At 58.0% G+C, this 25027-nt stretch overlaps 1 protein-coding gene across 1 annotated transcript in view; it reads left to right on the top strand.

Annotated features, from left to right (window-relative positions):
* The first annotated feature begins 2696 nt into the window (after positions 1–2696).
* ITPR3 (inositol 1,4,5-trisphosphate receptor type 3) overlaps positions 2697–25027 on the top strand; it is a 42312-nt gene continuing 19981 nt past the window's right edge. Inside the window, exons 1-21 of the mRNA XM_079327255.1 lie at positions 2697–3146; positions 8525–8595; positions 12428–12549; positions 15253–15339; positions 15437–15595; positions 15694–15792; positions 15877–15960; positions 16970–17116; positions 17205–17300; positions 18327–18377; positions 18800–18942; positions 19030–19129; positions 19747–19907; positions 20549–20690; positions 20892–21053; positions 21137–21309; positions 22245–22364; positions 22719–22901; positions 22985–23236; positions 24182–24326; positions 24472–24619. Of these exons, the coding sequence (XP_079183381.1) occupies positions 3058–3146; positions 8525–8595; positions 12428–12549; positions 15253–15339; positions 15437–15595; positions 15694–15792; positions 15877–15960; positions 16970–17116; positions 17205–17300; positions 18327–18377; positions 18800–18942; positions 19030–19129; positions 19747–19907; positions 20549–20690; positions 20892–21053; positions 21137–21309; positions 22245–22364; positions 22719–22901; positions 22985–23236; positions 24182–24326; positions 24472–24619 (2734 nt within the window). The 5' untranslated portion in view covers positions 2697–3057. The remainder of the gene's footprint in view (positions 3147–8524; positions 8596–12427; positions 12550–15252; positions 15340–15436; positions 15596–15693; positions 15793–15876; positions 15961–16969; positions 17117–17204; positions 17301–18326; positions 18378–18799; positions 18943–19029; positions 19130–19746; positions 19908–20548; positions 20691–20891; positions 21054–21136; positions 21310–22244; positions 22365–22718; positions 22902–22984; positions 23237–24181; positions 24327–24471; positions 24620–25027) is intronic.

Raw genomic sequence — 25027 nt, 5'->3', positions numbered from 1 at the left:
GTGGCTGCCGGCCCTGCCAGGGATGGGATGGGATGGGATGGAGGCTGTGCCTCAGGAGCAGCGATGATTTCTGCTGGCCTGACTCACTGGCTGCCTCCTCGCAGCCGCTTCCTCTCCGCCAGGCAGAAACTCGCAGTTTTTATTTATCACACGGCTTAAAGTAGGGGCGAAGGAAGGAAATGTTCTTAATTTAAACTCCTCGGTCTCCCCGGGGCCCGGGCCAGCGCTGGCACGGCGAGGTGGCCACCAGGAGCATCCCTGTGGCCAGGGCTCCCCCTCACCTGAGCACTGCGGGCTGCTGGCAGCTCCCCACGGGCTCTGAGCCCGTGCACGGAGTGTCCCCGCACCTGGGAGTGCTCGAGGGACAGAGTGGGGACACGCAGGGTGGGCAGGGGGTGGCTCAAGGTGGGCACAGCCACGCCCAGGGCACCTGAGAGCCACTGAGCCCCAGGGAAAGTCCGGGTTTTTGCCTTGAGGCCACCTGCTCGTGCTGCTGGTGTGGGACAAACCTTGGTGGGGGGTCCCTGTTTGTGCCATCCACAAGGACAGAGCTGTCACCAATCCTGGGGTGCTGGGGGTTCCTGTCTGTGTCCCCAAAAGGACAGAGCTGTCACCATTCCTGGGTTGCTGGGTGTCCCTGTTTGTGTCCCCCAAAAGGACAGAGCTGTCACCATTTGTGGGGTATTGGGTGTCCTTATTTGTGTCCCCCAAAAGGACAGAGCTGTCATCATTCCTGGGTATATGGGGGTCTCCCTTTTGCCCCTCACAAGGACAGAGCTGTCACCAATCCTGGGGTTCCTGTTTGTGCCCCCCCAAAAGGACAGAGCTGTCACCATTCCTGGGTTGCTGGGGGTCTCCCTTTTGCCCCTCACAAGGACAGAGCTGTCACCAATCCTGGGGTCCCTGTTTGTGCCCCCCCAAAGGACAGAACTCTCCTGTCCTGGCTGGAGGATGGGAAGGGTTTCATCCCTCCCATCTCCACCCAGCTCAGATTTGGGGATGCTGTGTCACCATTCCCAGGGTTCTCAGTGGGCAGAGCGACACCCCTGGAATATTTTGGGTTTCCCACCCTCAGCTGAGCTGGGACATCCAGCCCTGGGTGCTGTCACCACGCCATGGTGCCATGGGTGGGATGGAGCCTTCCAGAGTCTCCATCCTGCTGTTCTCCATCCTCCTGAGTGGCAGAAGCCAGGCCAGGTGCCTGTTTGTCCAGTGCCATGTTTTTTGCACAAAACCCCATGGTTTTGTTGTTTTTTTGTTTGTTTTTTTTTCACTCCCAGAGGGTTTTCCTTGCCCAGCCATGCCCAGTGAGGTTGGTGGCACTGCCATGGCACAGCCACAGTGCCCCTGAGCTGAGACATCACTCGTGTCTCTGCTCAGATCCAGGCATGAAATTTTGGTCCTTGGTTCCTTGGGGCTTTCCTTGAGCTCCTGTTGTGAAACCTTAATTTGTTTCTAAAAGCAGTGAGTTGTTTTTTGGCTTTTTATTTTTTTTCTCATGATCTTCTCTTTTCCCCCTCTGTTGCCCTGAGATAAAGGCTGCTAAATTTGTCCTGTGCTGAAAACGCAGCTAATCCTGATGGACCTGAATTCACATCTCCCCCCCAGAGGAATTGCACTAATTTTTTTTTCCCTTTGTTCTGCCAGGGGACCTGTCCGTTTCCTAGTGGAAAGAAAAAAAAAAAAAAATCACTATTTAGGGCAAGGTTTATATTCCCGAAACCTGTGTTTGTTTGCAAGAAAAGAGGACAGGAGGGAAATAAATGAGAAAAGCATCATGCTGGCTTTTTTTTTTTCCCCTCCCAATATTGTTTTTACAGCAGGCAAGTTTTAATTAAAGTGAAGAACTGGGTCGCTTGTGCTGTCCAGAAGATGCTCTGAGGACGTGGTCCTTTCCCACCAGTGTTCATTTGGGAGCCCAGAGCAGCTGGGCCAGCCTGGAGGTGTTAAAAGCTCCTTCAAGGAGTGCAGGGTGGGCTCTGGAGGAGCGGGTGGGGGTCTCTCCTGCTGGCGGTGATGGAGGGGTGGGATGTGGCACTTTGTGCCGCTCTCAGGGCCAGGCAGGGTTTGGCTCTGGGACAGGAGGGGACGGCGCTGGTGAGAGGCAAAGCAGGTGCGAGCTGGGAGCGGCAGGAGCCACCTGAGCTTCAGGAAGCCGCAAGTGCTCGCCCGGGGCAGAAAAATCCACCCAGAGCCGCCTTGGCCTCAGCTGGGGCCGCAGGGACACGGGCAGGGACGGCGACAGCGACAGGGAAGGGACAGTGACAGGAGATGTCACCTGAGGAGGGGGCTGCAGCCGCGGGGACAGGGAAGGAGTCCCGGCAGTGCCCGATGGCTGCGGGCTATGGGTGGGGGGCTCCCCGCGACCCCCCGAGTTCCCGGTGCCGCTCCAAGCGGGGCGCGACCCCCGGGCTCCGAGAGGGGCTGGGGGGCTCCGTGCCGGGGGCCGAGGGTCGCGGAGCCGAGTCAGGGGAGCGGAGCCGGGGCTGTCCCCGGGGGCCGGGGGGCTCCGTGCCGGGGACCGGGGGTCGCGGAGCCGAGTCGGGGAGCGGAGCCGGGGCTGCCCGCGGGTACCGGGCCCCCCCCCGGCGGGAGGCGGTGCTGGGGTGGGGCCTCTCGCCGTCCCCCCCCCGTCCCGGGCGGCCCCGGGTCCCCTCCCCGCACGCTGCTGCCGGCGCGACTTCCTGATCCCGCTGCATTGGCCGCAGGTAGCGCGGCGGTGCGGGACGGGGCACGGACAGACGGACAGAGCCCATGCGGACCCTTCGCTGAGCTTCATCCCCCGCCCCCCCGTCCTCCTCCTCTTCTTCCTCCTCCCTCCCTGCCCGGCTCCCTTCCTGCCCAGCACATGTAAAACTTGTGCGCGCTCCGCTCCCGTCCCGCTGCCGGTGCTGCCGGCGGCAGGAGCCGGGCTGGGACCGTCCCCCCGCGGGGCAGAGACCCCCCTCCGGCCCCCCGGAGCAGCGACCCCCCGGCTCCGCTGGCCCATGCTGGATTTCGGCCCGGGAAGGTGACTGACTGCAGGAGGAAGCGGCGCCGCGCCGGGTCAGGGTAACCATGAATGAGATGTCGAGTTTCCTGCACATCGGGGACATCGTCTCCCTGTACGCCGAGGGCTCCGTCAATGGCTTCATCAGCACCTTGGGGTGAGCCAGGGGGGCTCCCGGCGGTGATTCTGGGATGGACGGGACGGGACGGGGCGGCTGAGCTGGAGCGCGGTGGGAAAAGGAGCGGGGAAGCTCCGGCTGCTGCAGCGGGGACGGGGAGAAGTGCTGGACGTGGGGACAGGGTGTCCCCAGGTGTGTCCCCAGATGTGTCCCCAGTTGTGTCCCCGAGCTCGCCCCCGGCTCCAGCCGCTGTCAAGGGCGGGATGTGACCCTGGAGGGACCCCCAGCTCTCCTTCCCCTGGCCAGAAGCTGCTTCCCCCCAGTGAGGGGCTGGGGTGAAATGGGTTTGGGCAGCGTGCGGGTTCGGTGGGGTGAGGACGGGGACATGCGAAGGTGACAGCTCGGAGCCCCCCTGGGTCATTCGGTGCTGCCAGCCCTGTGCAGCGTGGCTGCAGGCTGCTGGCCCTGCACACGCAGTGCTGGCTCCTGCTGTCCCCTCAGTGTCCCACACAGCCGGTGGCCAGCGGGAATCTCTGCAGGTCACCAAGCCGGGCTGCCCGTGGCTACCAAGGGCTGTCAGGGGCTGAGGGACAGGGCAGTGCCAGCTCTGGGCTGTGACAGCTCCCTGGGCCGGGGGAGTCTCTGCCCAACCTTGGGGACCTGTCCCGTGTCACACCTGTGTCCGTGCAAGCCAACGGTGGCACTGCCAGGCCAACGCTGCCCTCTGCATCCTCCAGCCTGCTCCCACCGGGAATGTTTGCCCGCTGGCACGGGGACAGGGTGGGTGACAGGGAGGCTCTGTCACCCCCCTGGGGCACGGGTGGGTTTTTCCTTACCCTTCCTCAGGACCCCAAAATGTGCCCGCAGCTGCGGGCAGGGGGGATGTGGGGCCGTGCCAGCGCTCCTGCCCCACGCTGCTGCGTGTAGGAGAGGCTGAGCTCAGGCAGGAATGCTGACTTGGATGGGATTCCTGGGGCAGGAGCTGCCGGCTCTATAATCTGCGCTGAATGCACTTGCTCCCACATGCCTGTGCCCCAGCCGAGCCGCACATACCTGCGCCCACACGCCTTCCTCACCCACCGCCGGCCACGTGTGGCCGCTGGGGGCTGCCCACCGGGGCTCCCTCCACCTGGCTGCCCAGAAATGGGGTGCAGAGTGCCTGAAATCCCCGTGGGCACAGCCACAGTGTCAGGCAGCAGCTCCTGCAGGTGCAGCCTGTCTGCGCCAGCCCTTCCTGCATCCCCACGGGTGGTTTTGCAGAGGTTTCCTTGCAGCTGTCCCAGATGCTGAGCACCCCTGCAGCCTCTTGGAAATGGGATCTGCAGGAGGCTCTGCAGGGACCCAGCGCTGGTTCTTGTCCCCAGAACACATTCCAGTGGCTCAGCTAGAAACGTGTGGCTTTTTCAGAGCTCTGGCCCTCACATCCCCCTTTTTGCCAGGTGTTTTTCCAGACTTCCTCAGAAGCCCCTGAAGAGCAGGAGCCTCTTCTGGCCCAGCACATCCTCTGCTGGGCAGCCCCACTTTCCCAGGCTTCTGCTCCCTGCAGGTTCTTCCCCCCCCCCCCCCCCCCTCCTAAAATTGTTTTCCCTGGTGCCTTGCGACCTGGGAGACCCAACCACACCTTAAATCACTCCTGTGATAAGGGACCAGGTGACTCACCGAGAGTGCTCTCCTGCCACAGGGACCTTCCTCAGCTCATTTGCAAGGCAAACAGCTCTGCCGGCCCACGCGGGCGCCCTGCGGAAGAGTTCCTGACATCCTTCCTTGTGCAGGGGCTGTGGGATCGCCTGGGGTCTGCATGGGATCCTCCCTTTATGGGGTGACACGGGGTGTCCCAGGTGTTGATCACCAGTGTCACATTTAGGGTGGCTGTTGTCACATCCCTGTGGAGCATCTCTGGGGTCTCCAGGGTGTGGGGTGGAGGTGGGGGGAGCCCTGCAGCCCCACCTGGGGCTCCTCTGCTTCCCGGATCAGGGCACGAATCCTCCCTTTCACCCCCTCTCTGCAGCGGGTGTGAGCAGGAAAAACATCCCGGGCCGGGCGTGGAGCTGAGCTCGGTGGGAATGACGAGCCAAGATACCCAAACCAGCTGAAATGGTCGAGTCAGCCCAAAGCAGCGCCCTGGGAAGGGCTCAGAGCTGGTCACAGCGGCCTGGGAGTGACCCTTGGGGGGCTGGGACACGGGATGGGCAGGTTGGAGTGGTTTTGGGAACACGGGAAGTTGCCCAGGAGGATTTTGTACTGCTCCATCCCCGCCAGGCTCCTAAAACCCTTCAGGGGCTCAGAACGGGCACTCGCAGAGGGGAAGGGTCGGTGACAAACCCAGCTGGGTGCAGGGCAGCTGTTCCAGGTGAAACAACACCTGTACCTGTGGTTGCAGGTGGATTTCGGGGTGGAGCAGCTCGGGGAGATGCAGTTGGTTAAAGGGTAACTCCAGCTCCGCCGGGTCAGGATGAACCCGTCCCTGCCGGGGGGAGGAAGACGAGGAGGAGGAGGAGTCCGAGCCCTCCTGGCACCGCGACAGCACCAAAAAGCTGCAATTTTGTGGCTGCCCCGCTCACTTTCCTCTCTCCTCCCTGGGGCAGCGCCCACCCTGCGGGTGCCAGAGGAGCTGAGCTGAGCTCTCATCACCCTCCTCTTCCTCCTCCTCCTTTTCCTCACCTCAGCGATCGCTGGGCTCTGTATTGGGGTTCTCCCGGCTCTGGTGGGGTTTCCTTTCTCCCAGAGCCCTCCCTGGACCCCGGCGTGCCTCAGCTCCCCTTGGCATCGTCTGTGCCACGTCTGGGGGAGGTTTTTGCTCAATCCATCGAGCTCCAGCTGGGGCTCATCCCCGGGGAGGGGTCGGGAGGGTCCGACTGCCCCGGATTTTGCAGCTCTGGCCGAGCTCCTGCTGCCCTGACCTCGGGGAAAGCTCTGCCTCGCACGAGTCCAAGCGCGCTGGCCCCGGGCCAGGGAATCACTTTGTGCTCGGCTTTTGGAAGCCCCAGGAAGCCCCGCTGGAAGCTCGGCGAGGACTCCGGGGCTAAGAGCCAGCCAGATGCTCGCCAGCGCCTTGAGGGGCTCATCAGAGCTGGATCCCGCCCCTCCTGCTCCCGAGGGGGGGGAATTTGGGATGGCAAAATGACATTCCGTGGGTGCATCCCGCCTCCTGCCCCGCTCAGGATCTCCTCCCGGTGCTCGGACACCGCTTTCCCATTAAAAAGTGCCCTCGCACATTCCCGCTGCTCTTTAGGGAGCTCCCCTGGCCCATCCCACTGCGGGAATTCCGGTTTTCAGCGGGAGCGTGGCCTGGCCCCAGCAGCCTTCCAGGTGACTCATGTCCACTCTGTCAGAACCCTTATTTTTTTATTATTATTTTCAGCAATTTTTTTAACTGAGGAAAGTTCGCCCAAAGTATCAGTTTAATAAAAAGAGCACTTCGCGTTCCTGCCGAGTGTGTAATCCTGGGATTAAAGACGCTGAAAGTGCCTTGAGATCGTTAACTAATTAAGATTTCCAGGCTGGCAGGTCACTGTCACTAATCCTGCCCGGTGCAGCAGCGAGAGGCTCCCGTGCTGTTTTCTTCAGTGCTGAAAATAAACCCGACAGGTCAGGCGCTTCCTCCAGCAATAAGAGTGAAGGATTTTGGGGTTAAAATGCAGAGATAAATGAATTAATTAATCCCTTCTGCCTCTATGGGAGCTGATGGGAGCTGGGGATGTGCTGAGGATCAGGGTTTCACTCCTGGTGAAACTTGGTGTCCTCAGCCCTCGGTGGTTTTTGCTCCCATGCACATCCCAAGGGTTTGTTCTGCCCTGACCCCATTAAAATAGCAGAACAAAAACCAAAACTGCCCCCGAGTGACACCAGGGCTGGCCTGGGGCTCTGCATGTCCCTTGTGCTGCTGCAGCCGCTCTGGTTTTCCCCTTTCCCTCCTTCCCTGCCCTCCCAAGGCTCCGTGCCCTGCAGGGATTTGGGAATGTCCCAGGCTACTTCCCTGCTGTCATGACCCAAGGAAAAGGAGTTTGGACAGACCTAAATCCCCTACGCTGCTGCCCACGGGCATTTGGAAATCCAGGGCAGCCCTGTCTGGCCGCAGCTCGTGGCTTTGGGGTTTTTCCAACCTTCCAGGTCTTTGCTAATTGTTTTGAAGCTTCTGCTGCCACCAGGCAAATTGCTTTTCTGTCTTGATGTGAAATCTGAGGCTGCTCTTCCCTTGATGAGCACAGGGGTGTCAGAGCCCGGTGCCAGCCCAGCCTCCTCACCGAGGACACGGCAGCACCAGGGTCCCGGGTCCCCATCCATCAGCAACGAGGCCAAATTCCTTTCTGCCGAGCGAAAGGAATCCTCCCTCTTCAGAGGGAAGGAGGCTGGATCTGCGAGTGGGATGGATCTGCCTGATTTTTATCCCTTTACAGAGCAGCGCGCCCATCTCCAGCGATTTTCGGGTCGTTTGGTTTCTTGGGCACCCCGAGAGTGATTCGGGGGCGGCGGGGAGAGCGCAGGATGCGCTTTGCCTTTGTCGCACCTCACTGCTCCCGGCTGGCACTGTCCCCTGTCCCACCATGCTCTCTCCCTCCAGGAGGCACATTGGCAGATGGGGACACGCTCCCCTCTCGCTCCCAGCTCCTCCTGCCTTCCCGGGGCTGGGAAAGCGGGCGGGCGGGTCCAGCCTGTCCTGCTGGAGCAGCCGGTTCCCCCGGGAGCCTCGCAGGAGCTCCCAGCACACGGAGCCCTTCGGGCCGTGCTCGCCCCTCTGTGCTCCGGGCAGATCCCCCTGCCGGGCTCTGCTTGGCTGTTCTCGGTAACTCTGAAAAACAACCATCCATCCCAAAATCAGCCCCCAACTGATCAGTTCCCCAGCCCCAAGCCCGAGGGATTTTGCTCAGCGCTGGGAAAACAGAGGTGGGCAGGGAGGAGACACGGAGCCTTGATCTGATGGGCAGAGCCTGCAGCTCTGATCAGATAATAATTAATAACTGGGTTTGGGGGGCCCTGCCACCTCCATCCTCAGCTCCTGCACCTTCCCTGTCCCTGTGGGAAGAGTTCCCAGCCAGACAAGGAGAGCTGGTGAATGCAAGCTGGACTCCTCCCGTTTTTGCTGGATTAAGGGTGCAATAACAGAGCTCTGTGTGCCAGGAGGGAGCTGGGCAGGGCAGGATCCCCTCTGGCACAAGTCACAGAGCAAAAGGCCTGGAGTGATGGCCACAAACCTTCCCTGGTCCTTCACTGCTGCACAAACCCTGGGGAGCAGCATGGAAAACAGCCGGAAGCACTGGGAGCCGAGGGAAGGGGTGCTCAGCTCCTGAAAAATATTTCCAGGTGGGAAACAGGAGGTGCAGCTTTGGATTTGTCACTCAGGGCCAGGTGATGGTGGCACAACCACTCATTGCTGCTGCCATCCTGCTGTTCCTCACCCTGCTTTTTGTCCCCCTCAGGCTGGTGGACGATCGGTGCGTGGTGGAGCCGGCGGCTGGAGACCTGGACAACCCCCCCAAGAAATTCCGAGGTGAGATGGGGCAGCTTTGGGGTCAATCCTGGCCCTGAGCATCCACAGCAGGGATGGGACAGGGGCACAGCTCTGCCCTGCACCCAGCTGGGAAGTGCTGGCCTGTTCCTGACCGCCCCAGGATGCTCTACACTCAGGGAAGGGTCTATCCCAGCAGGATCTCAGTGCCTGGATCACACAGCCAGGGCCTAGAGAGCTGGGAAATCTCCCCAAACCCCTGCCTGTGGTGCTGGATTTGGGGTTGGTTTAGGGCAGCTGCTCCTTTCATCCCCCCTGTTGTCATTTTATGTCTTCTCTTAAATAAGACTTTTAAGTTCCCCACTCTGCCTTGTGCCTCCACCTTTTTCTCAGAGTGATTTTAACAGCACCTATCCCTCCTCTCCCCCAACACCCCAAAATATCTCAAGATATTTTTCCACCAAGCATTAAACCGGCTCTCCATGGGAGTTACTGCCGTTAATTTATTCATGAGTCTAATTAGCACCCATCCAGCATCTCCAGCACCCCCCAGCCCTGCCCAGCTCCATTCCCAAATTTCTGGGATGAGCAGCCTGCCCGGCCATGTGCTTGTGCCTTCAATCTCTTTTCCAGCCGCAGGTTTTTTGGGCTCAGCCCTGCTCGCTGCTCTCGCTATCAGGATATCCAGGCGTTTGTTTTAATGGCCGGAAAGGTAGAGCTCTCCCTGCTCGATAGCCATCGCCTGCAGCGAGGTGGAAACAAGGGCTGGGGCTGCAGGGGATTTTCATGCGCTGTCGCCGTCCCCACATCCTGTGGCCGGACCCTGCCCTATCCTGAGGCGCACACGGGTCGTGCCGGGGCTTCCCGCTGGGAAAACGGGACCCTCCTGCCGAGTTCAGCTCCAAAAAGTTCTTTGGAAATGCCACAACCCACCTGGGAGCTGCTCCTGCCCGCGGCTCCTCGGAGAGACGCTCGACACCTCTCCGTTATTTGCATTTTTTTTTTCCCGGTTTCTTTCCTTGCTGAGGCGCTTCCCAGCCCAGTTCAGGCATGTCAGGAAAATCTTCCACCCTGCCAGGCAAGGGGGCAGCGGGACCCCCAGCTGTGCCACTGCTGTCCCCAAAAAAGGGTCACCTGGACATTTTGCCCTCCAGGCCACTCTGGATGGGAAGTTTTACCCCCCAAAGCCTCTCTGGACAGGAAGTTTTATCTCCAAAGTCACTCTTTTGGGTTTTGCCCCCCAAAGCCACTTTGGATGAGAATTTTTGCCCTCAAAGTCTCTCTGGATGGGAATTTTTGTCCCCAAAGCCACTCTGGGTCTTGGCAGGTCAGCCCCACCGAGCTGCTCCCTCTGGGCAGTGTTGGGCAGGAGCTTCCTTCACCTTCCCTGTTTTCCACTCCAATCCACATTTCATAAATCTGGCAATTCTTCAGACCAAATACCAAAATCTCGAGCTCCCAGCCCAAGCTGTGCTGCCGATTTTCTGCACGCAAGCCCCGCCGTGCCTCAGTTTCCCTCCTGGCAAAACCTGCTCAGGGCATGCTCACAGCCAGGCTTTAGAGTCACTGCGCTGGATTTTTATTCTTTTTTTACCTCCCCCTTCCCACCAGCAGCTTTTGCAGCATTTCCCATTAATTCATATTTAACGGAGAGCACTGCAGGTGCTGGGGCACATGGCTGCTCCAGCTGCTTGGCACGGGCTGTGCCATTGGCAAACTGAGCTGTGCCATGGGCAAACCAGGTTGTGCCATTGGCAAATTGGGCTGTGCCATGGGCAAATTGGGCTGTGCCATTGGCAAATTGGGCTGTGCCACGGGCAAATTGAGCTGTGCCACGGGCAAATTGGGCTGTGCCACGGGCAAATTGGGCTGTGCCATGGGCAAATTGGGCTGTGCCATGGGCAAACCAGGCTGTGCCATTGGCAAATTGGGCTGTGCCACGGGCAAATTTGTCTGTGCCATGGGCAAATTGGGCTGTGCCACTGGCAAACCGAGCTGTGCTGTCAGCAAACTGGGCTTTGTCATTGCCAAACCAGGCTGTGCCATGGGCGAACCAGGTTGTGCCATGGGCAAACCGGGCTGTGCCATGGGCAAACCGAGCTGTGGCACTGACAAATGGGGCTGTGCCACTGGCAAACGGGGCTGTGCCATGGGCAAACCGAGCTGTGGCACTGGTAAATGGGGCTGTGCCATGGGGAAACCGGGCTGTGCCATGGGCAAACCAGGCTGTGCCATGGGCAAACCGAGCTGTGGCACTGGCAAATTGGGCTGTGCCATGGGCAAACGGGGCTGTGCCATGGGCAAACGGGGCTGTGCCATGGGCAAACCGGGCTGTAGCACTGGCAAGCGGGGCTGTGAATCGAAATGTGAAGGCGGCGCTGCCGCAGCGCTGCCGGTGAGAGCCGCGCTCGGCGCTGCCCCAGCGGCACTCCCAGGTAAATAAACACGAGCTCGCCAGCGACTCGGGCCCGCCGCCAGACAGGGAAGGGATTTTTTTTTAAATTTTTTTTCGTTTTCTTTTTTGTGTCTGAACTTTCTGGGCTGCTATTTCAGGCATAATGAGGGTGATTGAGGCTGCAGAGCCCTTCCTGCACGGGAAGGGGGCTGGGAGATGTGAGAGCCTCGTTGTCTGCAGACATCTGCTCTCCTGCTCCCCGAGCCTGGCCGGGGATGTCTGCACTTCCCACCCACCATCCTGGGGGAAAAACAGGCGGGTCAGGCCGATCTGCAGTGCAGGGGGAGCTCGGAGGAGCTGGGATGCATCTTGTGCATCCTTTAGGATCTCAAAATAGAGCTGCTGACACGGAGATTTCGGGAGCATCCAGGGCTGGTGATGCAGGTCACGGAGGGAGGGGTGTGTGTGTCCCCATGGCACGGCCACCACAGGTCCCTCCCACACCTTCTGCCCGCTCAGGGTGTCCCGTGGGTGACAAGGGACGTGGAGGTGGCTGATTTTGTCCCAGCCTGCCGGGATCCTCTCCTCCTGTGGTGCAGCTGGGCTCCATCAGAGCTCTGCTCCCCCCTGAAGCTTCCCTTCCCGAACAGCACAGCCATTTCCGATGGGAACACTTCTAACCACGAGTCCAAGCAGTGCAGTCATTCCTGGACTCGTTATTTATCCTGATTTAAAGCTGGCCCAGCAGCTGATGTGATGTGACCCCAGCAGCCCCTGCTGTGTCTCCCTGGTCTATGGGGGGACCTGGTCTGCAGGAGAGTCTACGATGGTCAGGACAAACTCAGGCACTCTCTATTTTCTGGTCTTGAAACTTGTGGTTTATTGCACAGGGCATGGGTGAAAAGGGCCCTGCTGGGAGCTGCCAGCTGCAGCTGGAGCAGGGCAGAGAGAGAGTGGGGGGCAGTGAGAGTTCTAAGAGGTAAGAGAGGGAAGGAAGAGAGGTAGGAGCACGATTTCCCCCTTTACAATACAATAAATCTTCTTCTATGTTGAATATTCTAATTTCCACTACCCAATCTAATACAAGATACAAATCCTACAGCATTTACATACAGCCTATAAGAATTATTACATTACCATAATGTGTTGTACTTTAAACCCTAAAAACTGCTCTTTGGAGCCCTTTCTGCCAAGCTAGCAGGGTCTTCTCTGACCTTTGGACCATTGTTCTATCAAGAGGGGATTACTTTTGGCCAGCCATCCTATTGTCTTCTAGTTATTTAGCAGTTAAGGTTTGGTATCTCAAGGATGGCTTTCATTTCAATCTTTCTTATGGTTTCCATATTCTCTTTTGCTAGCCAATCATATTTATAAGGTTTTCCTGATTCATCCTTCCCAACACTCCATTCCAGGAGTGTCCCTGCCCCGTGGGGACACTGGGGACACCCTGCAGCCTCACAGGCTCTGCTCTGTCCCCAGACTGCCTCTTCAAGGTGTGTCCCATGAACCGCTACTCTGCCCAGAAGCAGTACTGGAAGGCCAAACAAACCAAGCAGGACAAGGACAAGATTGCAGACGTGGTGCTGCTGCAGAAGCTCCAGGTGAGGCCCAGAGCTGGGTGGGTGATGGCATCCAGCCCTCTGGTGACGCTGCTTTGGGATGAGAAAGGATTTCCAGCTGTGTTCTCACCCTTGTCCCCTGCCCAGCCATTGCTGTGTCACCCTCCCCATGCTTCTTGTGCTGAGGTGCAGTGGGACAGGAGCTCTGGGAGCACAGCCCTGCACACCAGGGCTCCCCAGGACACCCTTCAGCACCCCAGGGCACCCCTCAGCAGCTCAGGATACACTTCAGCACTTCAGGACACCCCAAAACACCCCAGGACACCCTTCAGCACTTCAGGACACCCCAGGACACTGTCAAAAACACCCCAGGACACCCCTCAGCACATCAGAGCACCCCAGGGCACCCCAGGACACCCCAGGGCTCTGTAGGACACCCCAGGACACCCCTCAGGACCTCAGAGCACCCCAGGGCACCCCAGGACACCCCAGAACACCCCAGGGCACCCATGCAGGGAGAGCCCTGATCCCAGGCCGTGCTCCAAAGGGCTGGGGAAGGGAAAGGCTCCCGTTGGCTTCCCCCAGCCTTGGCCAGGGCCCACATCAAACATTGCACAATGGCCTGAGGCAGCTGGCGAGGCCCGAGGATGATTCATAAAACCGAGGCTGGGGAGAGATTTCACTGAAAATCATCTAATGGGGCCCTGAGCCAGCCCCTCACCCCAGCTCTGCTCGGCCAGGACAGGGGCAGTGCCAGCTGCCAGGTCTAGCCCTGTGTGGTCACTGGCACACAGAACCCCCATTTCCCATTTTTTCCCCATTTTTCCCCATTTTTTCCCCATTTTTTCCCTTTTTTCCCCCATTTTTTTTCCATTTTCCTGCTCCCTTAGTCGGGGCTGTAACGTCACAGTGTGCTGGCCACGAGTGGACCCAGAGCTCATTTCTGAGCCTGATTGATTGCACCTTGGTTTGGGCTTGTCTTACAGAGAGATTCTGCCATTTCCTCCCTCCTTTCTGCTGCTCCTGCTGTTCCCCTTCACGGCCAGAGCTCAGCCCAGCCCTGCCAGGCTCCAGCCTGGGACAGCTGAGAGCATCTCCCAGGGCTGGGAGCATCTCCCAGGGCTGAGAGCATCTCCCAGGGCTGGGAGCATCTCCCAGGGCTGGGAGCATCTCCTGAGGCAGCAGCAGCCAGGTCTGGAGTGGAGAAGTCCTGCTCACCATGCCCGTGGTAGTGTCAGGAAAATTAATGCACAAACACCAGAGGTTAATGTCCAAAAAGGAGGCAGAGGAGCCTTTTGATTTATTTGAATAAAGGGAGAGGCCATGGGGCATTCCCCTGGGATCTCTAGAATTTTGGGAGGATGCAGCCTCCTTTTTATCCTGATTTCCCTCTTTCTTTCCCTGTGGGCTGAGGCACTTGAGAGGCACAGAATTCCCAGAACACCTGATACCTGAGATTCCCCTCCCTTTAAATTTTTAATTCTTATAGAACTCATAGTTTTTCCTCATTGTTTCTTCTGATATCCAATTTCATTTATCTGCAGTTTGTTTGTAAAGGCAAATATCTTTTTTTTCCATTCATCAATCAGTGGAATCCATCCCATTGTTTTTTTTATCTCTTAGTGCTGATTTTATCTACCAGCAGATCTACAACTTGTTTGCAAAGACAAATCCCTCAGATATGGGAATTAGGCATAACAGTTCTTTACTAGGAAAATTAAAATAGAAATGCAGTATTACAAAGAACAATCCCAAACACTGCCAGAGTCAGAATCCAAGCTGACACCCGTCAGTCAGTCAGGGTGGTGGCAGCAGTCCCATTCAATGGTGGCTGCATCCTCCTGCAGGGGCAGATGTGGTTCAGCTGGAGCAGTGCTCCTGGAGAAGGTGCAGTTTCCTCTGAAGGTTCAGGGATGATGTGGAAAGGTCTGGCTTTCCTCTGGAATCCAATGGGAAAGGTGCTCTGGTGTTCCAAATCTCAGTTTTTATCTGGGTAGGAAATTCTTGGCTCCTCCCAATCCCTCTGCCCTCAGGTGAAAGGGGTGAGAGCAGGATGGGAAAGGGCAGAGGCTCTCCCTGCTCCATCCCTCGCTGTTCCCATCCCAGCTTTGGGGGAGCCTGGGCTGGAGCTGCCGGGGCTGTGCCCAGCCTGGCCCCGGGGCTGTTGGTGCTCACTCGCCCTTCCCCGATGTGCCGTGGGAACAGTTCCTGCCTCGCTGACATGTGTCAGCATCCCATCACTGCCAGAGCCAGCACATGGAAAATCTCTGTGGTTTTGGAGATGGGCTGCTGAGCTCCACTCCTGGGGACACATCCTGCAGCAGCAGGTCCCTGCCTGCTCCATTTCTGGGCACAGCACTGCTGGCACGGTGCCTTTGGCTCCTTTTGGTGCTGCTGAGAGCCCTCAGCCCCCACAGCCCCTATTTTGGGTGTTTTACCCCATCCCCACCCTGAGCCCAGCCCTCATTCGGTGTTACCCCAAATCCTGCTGTCCTGGAGGAATTTTGGTGTGGTTTTGTCCCTGCCCTAATTTTTAAAGTCTTCAATTTAAGGACTTCCCAGGGCTGGTCAGGGTAACACCATGGAGCTCTTGGGTGCTCCCTGTTGTGGCCCTGGAGGACAGAGGGATGCTGACCCTGATCCCAGCCCTTCCCAAAGCCCAGGCTGTGAGAATCCTGCTGGGATTAGCTCCTGGGGAGGGAGGAGGGTGCTGCTGCACACTCAGCTCTTCTCCTTTTGGAACAGCACGCTGCCCAGATGGAGCAGAAGCAGAACGAGACAGAGAACAAGAAGGTGCATGGGGACGTGGTGAAGTACGGGAGCGTCATCCAGGTACGGATCCAGCAGGGATCCAGCACACCTGGGAAGGGACTGGTGGGCTTTGGGGGAGCCTTGGGGGTCTCATCTCTCCCACCCTTGGCTCCTCCAGCTGCTGCACATGAAGAGCAACAAGTACCTGACGGTGAACAAGCGGCTGCCGGCGCTGCTGGAGAAAAACGCCATGCGCGTCACCCTGGATGCCACCGGCAACGAGGGCTCCTGGCTCTTCATCCAGCCCTTCTGGAAGCTCAGGAGCAACGGGGATAACGTGAGTGTGGGGCCCAGCAGTCCCTGAAGGGCTGTGCACAGCTCTGTGCCTGGCACTCGCTCTCATCCTCGCTGCCCTTTTCCCATTTTGCTCCCCAGGTAGTCGTGGGAGACAAAGTGATCCTGAACCCTGTGAACGCCGGGCAGCCGCTGCACGCCAGCAACTACGAGCTGGCTGACAATGCTGGCTGCAAGGAGGTACAGGAGGGCTTGGCTTTCTTCCTCCTTTTTCCTTTTTTTCCCTTTGTTCTGGGGTCGTGACCGCGCTCTCTCACTCTGTAGGTGAATTCGGTCAATTGTAACACCAGCTGGAAAATCAACCTGTTCATGCAGTTCTGCGACCACTTGGAGGAAGTGCTGAAGGGGGTAAGGGAGGAGGTTTGGCTGTGCAGGACCCGGGGGGACAGGACGTGTGAGCAGCCACCTGGCTCTGTGACAAGGGCAAACAAGAGGTCCTGCCCTGAGGGCTGCAATTCCTGGGAGAATTCGTCACCTGGAGAACAGCACAGTGAGGCTGAGTGGGATATTTTAGGATCTGCTGGCACAAATTACCGACCTCAGGGTGTTAAATTAACTTTTGGGGACAACCCCAGGCCCACGCAGTGCCAGCAGTGGCTCCTTGTTTGGGGACAATTCCACTGCTCAGCCCTGCAGCAGGGTGGCTGCTGCCTGGGAAAGGAACTTTCCCTGCTGAGCTATTGTTCGTGCTCCAGGAAGCAGCTGGATGGATGTGGATTGATAGGATCTTACAGCCCTTCATCCCCAGGCTCTGTGCTTCTCCCAGCTCCCCACATCCTCCTTGCTGGGGTGTTAATGCCTTAATCACGTCGGGGAGTGGAGCCTCTGCCTGCTGCAGGGTGGAAAGGGATGGATTCAGTCATTTTATCCCCTGGGGGTGGAAGCAGAGGGGTCACTGCGTGGATCAGGGCAGTGGTAGCAGTGCAGGGTGCCTGTGCCCTGTCCCCTGGGCTCAGAGCAGCATTTGTGCTGCCTGGGGCAGGTGTTGGCAGAGCTCAGGGAGGTTGGGTGGAAAGAGGTGACAGTGCCCTGTCCCACAGTCCTGCCATGCAGCTGGGAGCTGTGTCCAGGAGGAATCCTGTCCCCTTTGCAGCATGAGGGGTCACAAGAGGAAATGCACTGCAGGAGAGCCATGGAGAAATTTCTCCATTGCCTGAGTGGTTAAACATAGGAACAGACTCCCCAGGACAGTCAGAAACCCTGGAAGTGTTAAAAAATGAGCAGACAGACTTCAGGACATGCTTTAGTGGCCATCGTGGTGAAAGATTGAACTTAACGATCTTGGAGGTCTTTTCCCACCTGAAAGACTGCAGGATTCTTTGAACCTGTCCCTCACCCCCATGTCCCTGTGGTGCAGGGGGACGTGGTGAGGCTGTTCCACGCCGAGCAGGAGAAGTTCCTCACCTGTGACGAGTACAAGGGCAAGCTGCACGTGTTCCTCCGCACCACCCTGCGCCAGTCAGCCACCTCGGCCACCAGCTCCAACGCCCTGTGGGAGGTGGAGGTGAGCAGGGAGGCTGTGGAGGGGGCGTTTGGGGATGTCCCAGCCCCTCCTGTGCCGTGGCTGAGCTCTCTCTCCCCTGCCTCCCCAGGTGGTTCACCACGACCCGTGCCGAGGGGGCGCCGGCCACTGGAATGGCTTGTACCGCTTCAAGCACCTCGCCACGGGCAACTACCTGGCAGCTGAGGTGAGGGGGTGGCACAGGGGTGCAGGGACGTGCCCTGGGGCTGTGGCACCCCTTGCAAAGGCAGTGCCCACCTCGGGCAGGGAGCGTTTCCTCCGGTCTGCTCTGGTAGCCCCAGTGACTCCTCCTTGTTTGCAAATGTTGACACCTGATCACCATCATCATTTACCTTGTTTAGGACCAAACTTTCCCCCTGGAGTCCCCCAGTGAAGGGGTTCACTTGCTCAGATGGCTGGTTTGGCTCTTTTTCTGGCCCAGGAGGATGGGAGGGGGTGGCTGGGGCGTTTCTGTGCTCACCCCATGCCAAGGGACTGACTGGCACAGCCTGGGAGTGGGACATGACTCATCCTGCTGTCCTCACCTGGCAGAGGGTGGGGGCAAAGCTGGTCTGGAAGCAGCATCTGCCAGGATTTTCTTCTCCCTTTTAAGGCCAGATTGAGGCCTCCTGATAGAGTTGCTGCTCTTGGGTACTGGGGTGTGTTTGGCACTGCCAGGACCTGGGCTGTGCTTGGTGCCAGGGCAGCAGGGACATCCTGGGGATGCTCCCCAGCTGGAGAAGACACCCAAGGGCAAACCTCAGGCCCCTTCCTTCACTGCAGGATGGAAAAACAGCAAACACTGGGGCTCTGAAATGGGTGCTTTAAACCCAAAGTCACTCAGTTGACACCTGAACAGGAAAGAAGATCTGGAACTGAGCCCATCCTGGGCTGGTGCTGCTCACTGGGAGCTCAGCCTGGAGCCTCCAGGGGGTTCTTGCTACCACACAGAGCCCAGGTCTGCTCCCCTGGGCTCCCCCAGGGCTGGGACACCGTGCACTGGGCTCAGGTCACACCCTCCAGCCCCACCTGGGCAGGTTTCCTCTCCGTGCTGTGCTCAGGGAAGGCAGGAGTAGGGATCACACACCATCCATCCATCCATCCATCCATCCATCCATCCATCCATCCATCCATCCATCCATCCCCAGGGGTTTGGAGGGACCGAGCGGGAGGACTGACAGCTGCCTTTTCATCTCCCTCTTTAACTTTTCAGGAAAACCCAAGTTATAAAGGAGACGTGGCTGAGCCCAAAGCAGCGCCCACGGTGAGCAGAACCGCTGCTGCCGCTGCCCCAACCACGCCAGCTCTCAGCCAGGGCCTGAAAGCAGGGAAATGCCCCAAAACAGAGCCCCTGAGGGGGCTGCAGCAGAATCTGTCCCACTGTGCCAGCACAGCACCCCCCACCCGCACTTAGAGCAGTGTCCCACCCTGAGAGGACCCTGCCAAAACCATCCCAGTTGGATGTTGGCTCCCAGGCCACAGGGAAATGCTTGGTAGATGAGAGAGCTGGATGCTCAGGGGGGTTTTTCAGTGCTGTTGGTGAGGTTTGGATCAGGGGGAGGTCTCGTAGCTCAGGTGCATCCACGCCGCTTGTGCTCCGCTCAAGCTCAGCCCTGGCAAAGCTTTGCTGTGTCCCCACACTGGGGACCCCCGAGCCGGGCTCAGAGACCCCTCCCCACCGTGCAGGGGGGCAGCAGCCGTGCCAGCCGCAGGAACACCGGGGAGAAGATCAAGTACCGGCTGGTGGCCGTGCCCCACGGCAACGACATCGCCTCCCTCTTCGAGCTGGACCCCACCACGCTGCAGAAAACAGATTCCTTCGTGCCACGGTACGGCTGGGGGTCAGGGGAGGCTGAGTGCTGGGCAGGGCAGTGTCCACATGGGGGTCACTCACCAGGACACCCTGCTGTTGGCAGGAACTCCTACGTGAGGCTGCGCCACCTGTGCACCAACACCTGGATCCAGAGCACCAACGTGCCCATCGACATCGATGAGGAGCGGCCCATCCGCCTCATGGTACAGCTCCCTCCTCTCCCCCTGGGCTTGTTGCCTGCTCCCTGACAGCTCTGTGGGTGCTCCTTCCCTCCCAGTGCCCTGGATAGTGACTGGAACCCTGAAACACCCTGGGGTGGGTGGACACCAGCCTGGAGCCCACCCCAGTCAGTCAGAGCCCACCCCAGTCAGTCAGAGCCCATCCCAGTCACCCAGAGCTGATCCCAGTCACCCTGAGTCCATCTCAGTCACCCAGAGCTCATCCCAGTCACCCAGAGCCCACCCCAGTCACCCTAAGCCCATCTCAGTCACCCTGAGCCCACTCCAGTCATCCAGAGTCCACGTCAGTCAGCTAGAGCCCACCCCAGTCATCCAGAGCTCACCCCAGTCATCCAGAGCTCACCCCAGTCACCCAGAGTCCCCTCTAGTCACCCAGAGCCCACCCCAGTCATCCAGAGCCCATCCCAGTCACCCAGAGCCCCCTCTAGTCACCCAGAGCCCCCTCTAGTCACCCAGAGCCCGCCCCAGCCCCTCTGATGGGGACAAACTGGGTCACTGATGCCAGCAGGGGTGGTGGCAGATGTTGGGGACACCCCTGCATGGCCCTATCTGTGTGATGCTGCTTCTCTGTTGCTTCCCAGCTGGGCACGTGCCCCACCAAAGAGGACAAAGAAGCTTTTGCCATTGTCTCTGTGCCCGTGTCTGAGATCCGGGACCTGGACTTTGCCAACGACGCCAGCTCCATGCTGGCCAACGTGGTGGAGAAGATGAACGAGGGTTTCCTCAGCCAGAATGATCGCAGGTAAAAAAGCCCCTGGGAGATGGGGCTGTGCTGGGCTCCTCCAGGGACTCCCCAGCAGGATGAGGCTCCTGCCTGGTGCTGGTGCCACCCACAACCCTAATCCACTCCTACTTCTCCCAGGAGCCTGGCGAGGAAACCAGATAACGGCTCTGGCCCCTCCTAGAAAAATATCCTAGAAAAATATCCTAGAAAAATATCCTAGAAAAATATCTGAGGGGCTGGGAGATGGCCCCACGATAGGGGCAGCTGCCTTAGTCACTGTATTATTTTTAGGTGGGTGGGTTCCTGGTGCTTCCTGAGCAAACACAGATCCCTGTGGGACAGAGCGAGCGGCTGCCGTCCTGCCAGCCTAGCCCACATGGGCCCCACAGGGGTGGCCACAGGGGCAGCAGTGCTAAATGCAGAATCCCTGGTGTAAGCCACAAGCAAAGCCCCTCAGATATTCCCCCTGACAGGTATAGGATCCATAGGGGCTGAAAATCTAGGCATTGATGTCCAGCAGGCAGAGCAGGATCGGCCAGCAGCTCCCCTGGCAGGTTTCTGAGGCTCTTTGCTCCCCAAAACCCACCAGCATCACTGCAGGGACCTGAGTCTGGGCAGGTGAACAGTCCCCAGCCCGCTCACCTCATGTCCCTTGGCAGGTTTGTGATCCAGCTGCTGGAGGACTTGGTGTTTTTTGTCAGCGATGTCCCCAACAATGGCCAGAACGTGCTGGACATCGTGGTGACCAAACCCAACAGGGAGCGGCAGAAGCTGATGAGAGAACAGAACATCCTGAAGCAGGTGGGTGGCCCTGGGGCCCTGCATCCCAGCAAGGGATGTGGAGACGTGGAGGTGTCCTGTCCTGCTCACTTTAGGGGCAGAGGGATGGAAAATCCCACCGGGCATGGTCTCAAGTCATGGTGTCCAGCCATGGTCATGACCATGACCGGCACAGGGGGCTGGTGTGGAGCAGGACACAGCCCTGATCTCTTTTTTTGGCAGATCTTTGGGATCCTGAAAGCCCCTTTCAAGGACAAGGGCGGGGAAGGGCCCCTGGTGAGGCTGGAAGAGTTGTCGGACCAGAAGAATGCTCCCTACCAGTACATGTTCCGCCTGTGCTACCGCGTGCTCCGGCACTCGCAGGAGGATTACCGCAAGAACCAGGTGCCGGGGGGCGCCTCCCCCTCCCCGTGGAGCCCCGGGGGGGACAGGGGGGCACCGCTCACAGCCCCTCTGTGCCCCTGCAGGAGCACATTGCCAAGCAGTTCGGGATGATGCAGTCCCAGATCGGCTACGACATCCTGGCCGAGGACACCATCACGGCCCTGCTGCACAACAACCGCAAGCTGCTGGAGAAGCACATCACCAAGACCGAGGTGGAGACCTTTGTCAGCCTGGTGCGCAAGAACCGCGAGCCACGGTGCGTGTGGGGGCTCGTCCTGCTTTGGAGGACAGGTGTCTGCCAAGAAAGGCAGGAGCTACTCTTTGAAATGGAGAATGTAAAGTCCCTTTACTAAGCAAATTAAAATAGAAATACAGTATTACAAAGAACAATATCAAATTTGACAGAGTCAGAATCCAAGCTGACACCCGTCAGTCAGTCAGGGTGGTGGCAGCAGTCCCATTCAATGGTTGCTGCATTCTCCTGCAGTGGCAGATGTGGTTCAGCTGGAGCAGTGCTCCTGTAGAAAGTGCAGTTTTTCTCTGAATGTCCAGGGATGATGTGGGAAGGTCTGGCTTTCTTCTGGGATCCAGTGGGAAAGGTGCTCTGGTGTTCCAAATCTCAGTTTTTATCTGGGTAGGAAAGGCTTGGCTCCTGCCCTGGCTGGAACATCTCCCAGTGGGATGATGAAATTTTATCAGTCATGCACTGGGACTCAATGACCATTAACAGGAGATATCTCCTGGAGGGAGGATGGGCTGTGGGAAAGATAAAGATGATTGCCCAGCTGGTTTAAAGATGGCCCATTAGCAGATAATATGTGCCAGGAGATAAAGATCACTGCCACACCCAGTTTGTAACAATGGCCCATTAACAGGAGATATCTCCCACAGAGATAAGCATCGCTGCCACACCCAGTTTGTAACAATGGCCCATTAACAGGTGATACCTCCTGGATGAAGGGTGGGTCATGGGAAAGGTAAAGATGATTGCCCCAGCTGGTTTAAAGATGGCCCATTAGCAGAGAATATGTGCCAGGAGATCAGGGTCACTGCCCCACCCGGCCGCAACAGATGGGGACAGAATCCACATTTCTGGCCACACCAACCTAACACAGGGCTCTTTGGGGTGGGAAGGGAAGGTGGAGCCCTGGGGAACCCCCTTCTCACAGCAGAGCTGCCTCTCCCCGGCAGGTTTCTGGATTATCTCTCGGATCTATGTGTGTCCAACCACATCGCCATCCCTGTCACCCAGGAGCTGATCTGCAAGTGTGTGCTGGACTCTAAAAACAGCGACATCCTCATCAAAACTGAGTGAGTGGCTGAGGGAGAGGTATTCCACATGTCAGGGTGTCAGAGCTGCTCACTCTGCAGCTGGCAGAAAAAATTTATCGAAGGGTTCATGGGTTGGGATAAGAACCAGGAGAAATTGCTCATCAAATACAATCACAGGTGAAACCGGCTGTAGTTAGGGATATGAATGAAATTTATTCTTAACTAAATCAGAGCAGGATAATGAGTTAAATAGAACCCTTATAAATACCTCCTCCCCACCCTACAAGAAACCCAGTACAGGGTGGTCCTGGTCCCACTGAAGCTCTGTCACCCCTCGAGGTGCAGCCCCTCCACCCATGGGAGCATCTCCAGGTTTCCCCTTTCCCATCACAGGCTGAGGCCAGTGAAGGAGATGTCCCAGACCCACGAGTACCTGAGCATCGAGTACTCGGAGGAGGAGGTCTGGCTCACCTGGACGGACAAGAACAACGACCACCACGAGAAAAGCATCCGGCAGCTGGCACAGGAGGCCCGGGCTGGCAATGCCCACGACGAGAACGTCCTCAGCTACTACAGGTGATGCTCCTGTGGCACCTCCTGCCCAGGTGAGGCTGTGAGGGTTGCATGGCCTCACTCCCTCTTCCCCTCACCCCGGGCAGGTACCAGCTGAAGCTCTTTGCCCGCATGTGCCTGGACCGCCAGTACTTGGCCATCAAGGAGATCTCCCAGCAGCTGGGGGTGGACCTGATCTTCCTGTGCATGGCAGATGAGATGCTGCCCTTCGACCTGCGTGCCTCCTTCTGCCACCTCATGCTGCACGTGCACGTGGACAGGGACCCCCAGGAGCTGGTGATGCCTGTGAAGTTTGCACGGCTCTGGACGGAGATCCCCACAGCCATCACCATCAAAGAGTGAGACACACAGGGGCTGGGGATGGCTTTGGGGGACAAGGGGTGGCAGATGCTGTGGCGGGGGAGTGCTTGTGCAGACTTGGGTAGGTCTGAGCCCTCAAAAGAAAATGGGGTCCATCTGTCATGGAGTCATGTCTTGGTTTGAAGGACGGGTATCTGCCAATAAAGGCAGAAGCTTCTCTTTGAAATAGAGAATGTAAAGTCCCTCCTTCCAAATTATTATAATTAAGGGGCTCTCAGGCAAAAATATGGGAATTAGGAATGATAGTTCTTTACTAGGAAAATTAAAATAGAAATACAGTATTACAAAGAACAATCTCAACTTTGACAGAGTCAGAATCCAAGCTGACACCCGTCAGTCAGTCAGGGTGGTGGCAGCAGTCCCATTCAATGGTGGCTGCATCCTCCTGCAGTGGCAGACGTGGTTCAGCTGGAGCAGTGCTCCTGGAGAAGGTGCAGTTTCCTCTGAATGTCCAGGGATGATGTGGAAAGGTCTGGTTTTCCTCTGGAATCCAGTGGAAAGACTGTGACTTGCCGTCCAAAATCTCGGTTTTTTCATCTGGGTAGGAAAGGCTTGGCTCCTCCCCTGGCTGGAGCATCTCCCAGTGGGATGATGGAATTTTATCAGTCATGCACTGGGACTCAATGGCCATGAACAGGAGATATCTCCTGGAGGGAGGATGGGCTATGGGAAAGATAGAGATGATTGCCCCAGCTGGTTTAAAGATGGCCCATTAGCAGAGAATATGTGCCATAGAGATAAGAAATCACTACCCCACCAGTTTTAACAGATGGTGACAGAATATACATTTTCTGGCCACATCAACTCCTCATACAGCGTCACTGCTGGTCATGGTAGCTCAGGAGCCACCTGGACAGCGCTCCTGCCAGCAGGGTGTGAGGACACCCACTGTCCCCAGCTCACCCTGACGTGTCCCCCTGCAGCTACGACTCCAACCTCAACGCCTCGCGTGACGACAAGAAGAACAAGTTTGCCAGCACCATGGAGTTCGTGGAGGACTATCTCAACAACGTGGTGAGCGAGGCCGTGCCCTTCGCCAACGAGGAGAAGAACAAGCTCACCTCCGAGGTGCGGGCACCATGGTGTCACCGGCACCTTGTGGGGTGTGACACGCCCTGGGTGCTGCTGTCCCTGCCATGTCACTGTCCCCCACCACGGACTCTGCTCAGCCCCCTGCCACGGCGAGGTCTGGAGCTGCCTTGTCCTCCCCCAGGTCGTCAGCCTTGCCCACAACCTCATCTACTTCGGCTTCTACAGCTTCAGCGAGCTGCTGCGGCTGACACGGACCCTGCTGGGCATCATCGACTGCGTCCAGAACCCGCAGCTGATGATGCAGGCGGTCTACAACGACGAGGTGACAGGTGAGTCCCTGCTCATGGCCAGGGAGGTGCTGTCCATGGCCTGCCCAGTGCTGTCCATGGTTTGCCCAGTGCTTTCCATGGTCTGCCAGTGCTGTCCATGGCCTGCCCAGTGCTGTCCATGGTCTCCCCAGTGCTTTCCATGGTTTGCCAGTGCTATCCATGGCCTGCCCAGTGCTTTCCATGGTCTGCCAGTGCTGTCCATGGCCTGCCCAGTGTTGTCCATGATCTCCCCAGTGCTTTCCATGGTCTCCCCAGTGCTTTCCATGGTCTGCCAGTGCTTTCCATGGTCTCCCCAGTGCTTTCTATGGTTTGCCCAGTGCTTTTCATGGCCTGCCCAGTGCTTTCAACGGTCTCCCCAGTGCTATCCATGGCCTGCCCAGTGCCTTCCATGGCCTGCCCAGTGCTTTC

This window comes from Erithacus rubecula (assembly GCF_903797595.1).
Source record: "Erithacus rubecula genome assembly, chromosome: 26".
NCBI lineage: Eukaryota > Metazoa > Chordata > Aves > Passeriformes > Muscicapidae > Erithacus > Erithacus rubecula.
This window is presented reverse-complemented; position numbering and strand designations above follow the sequence as displayed.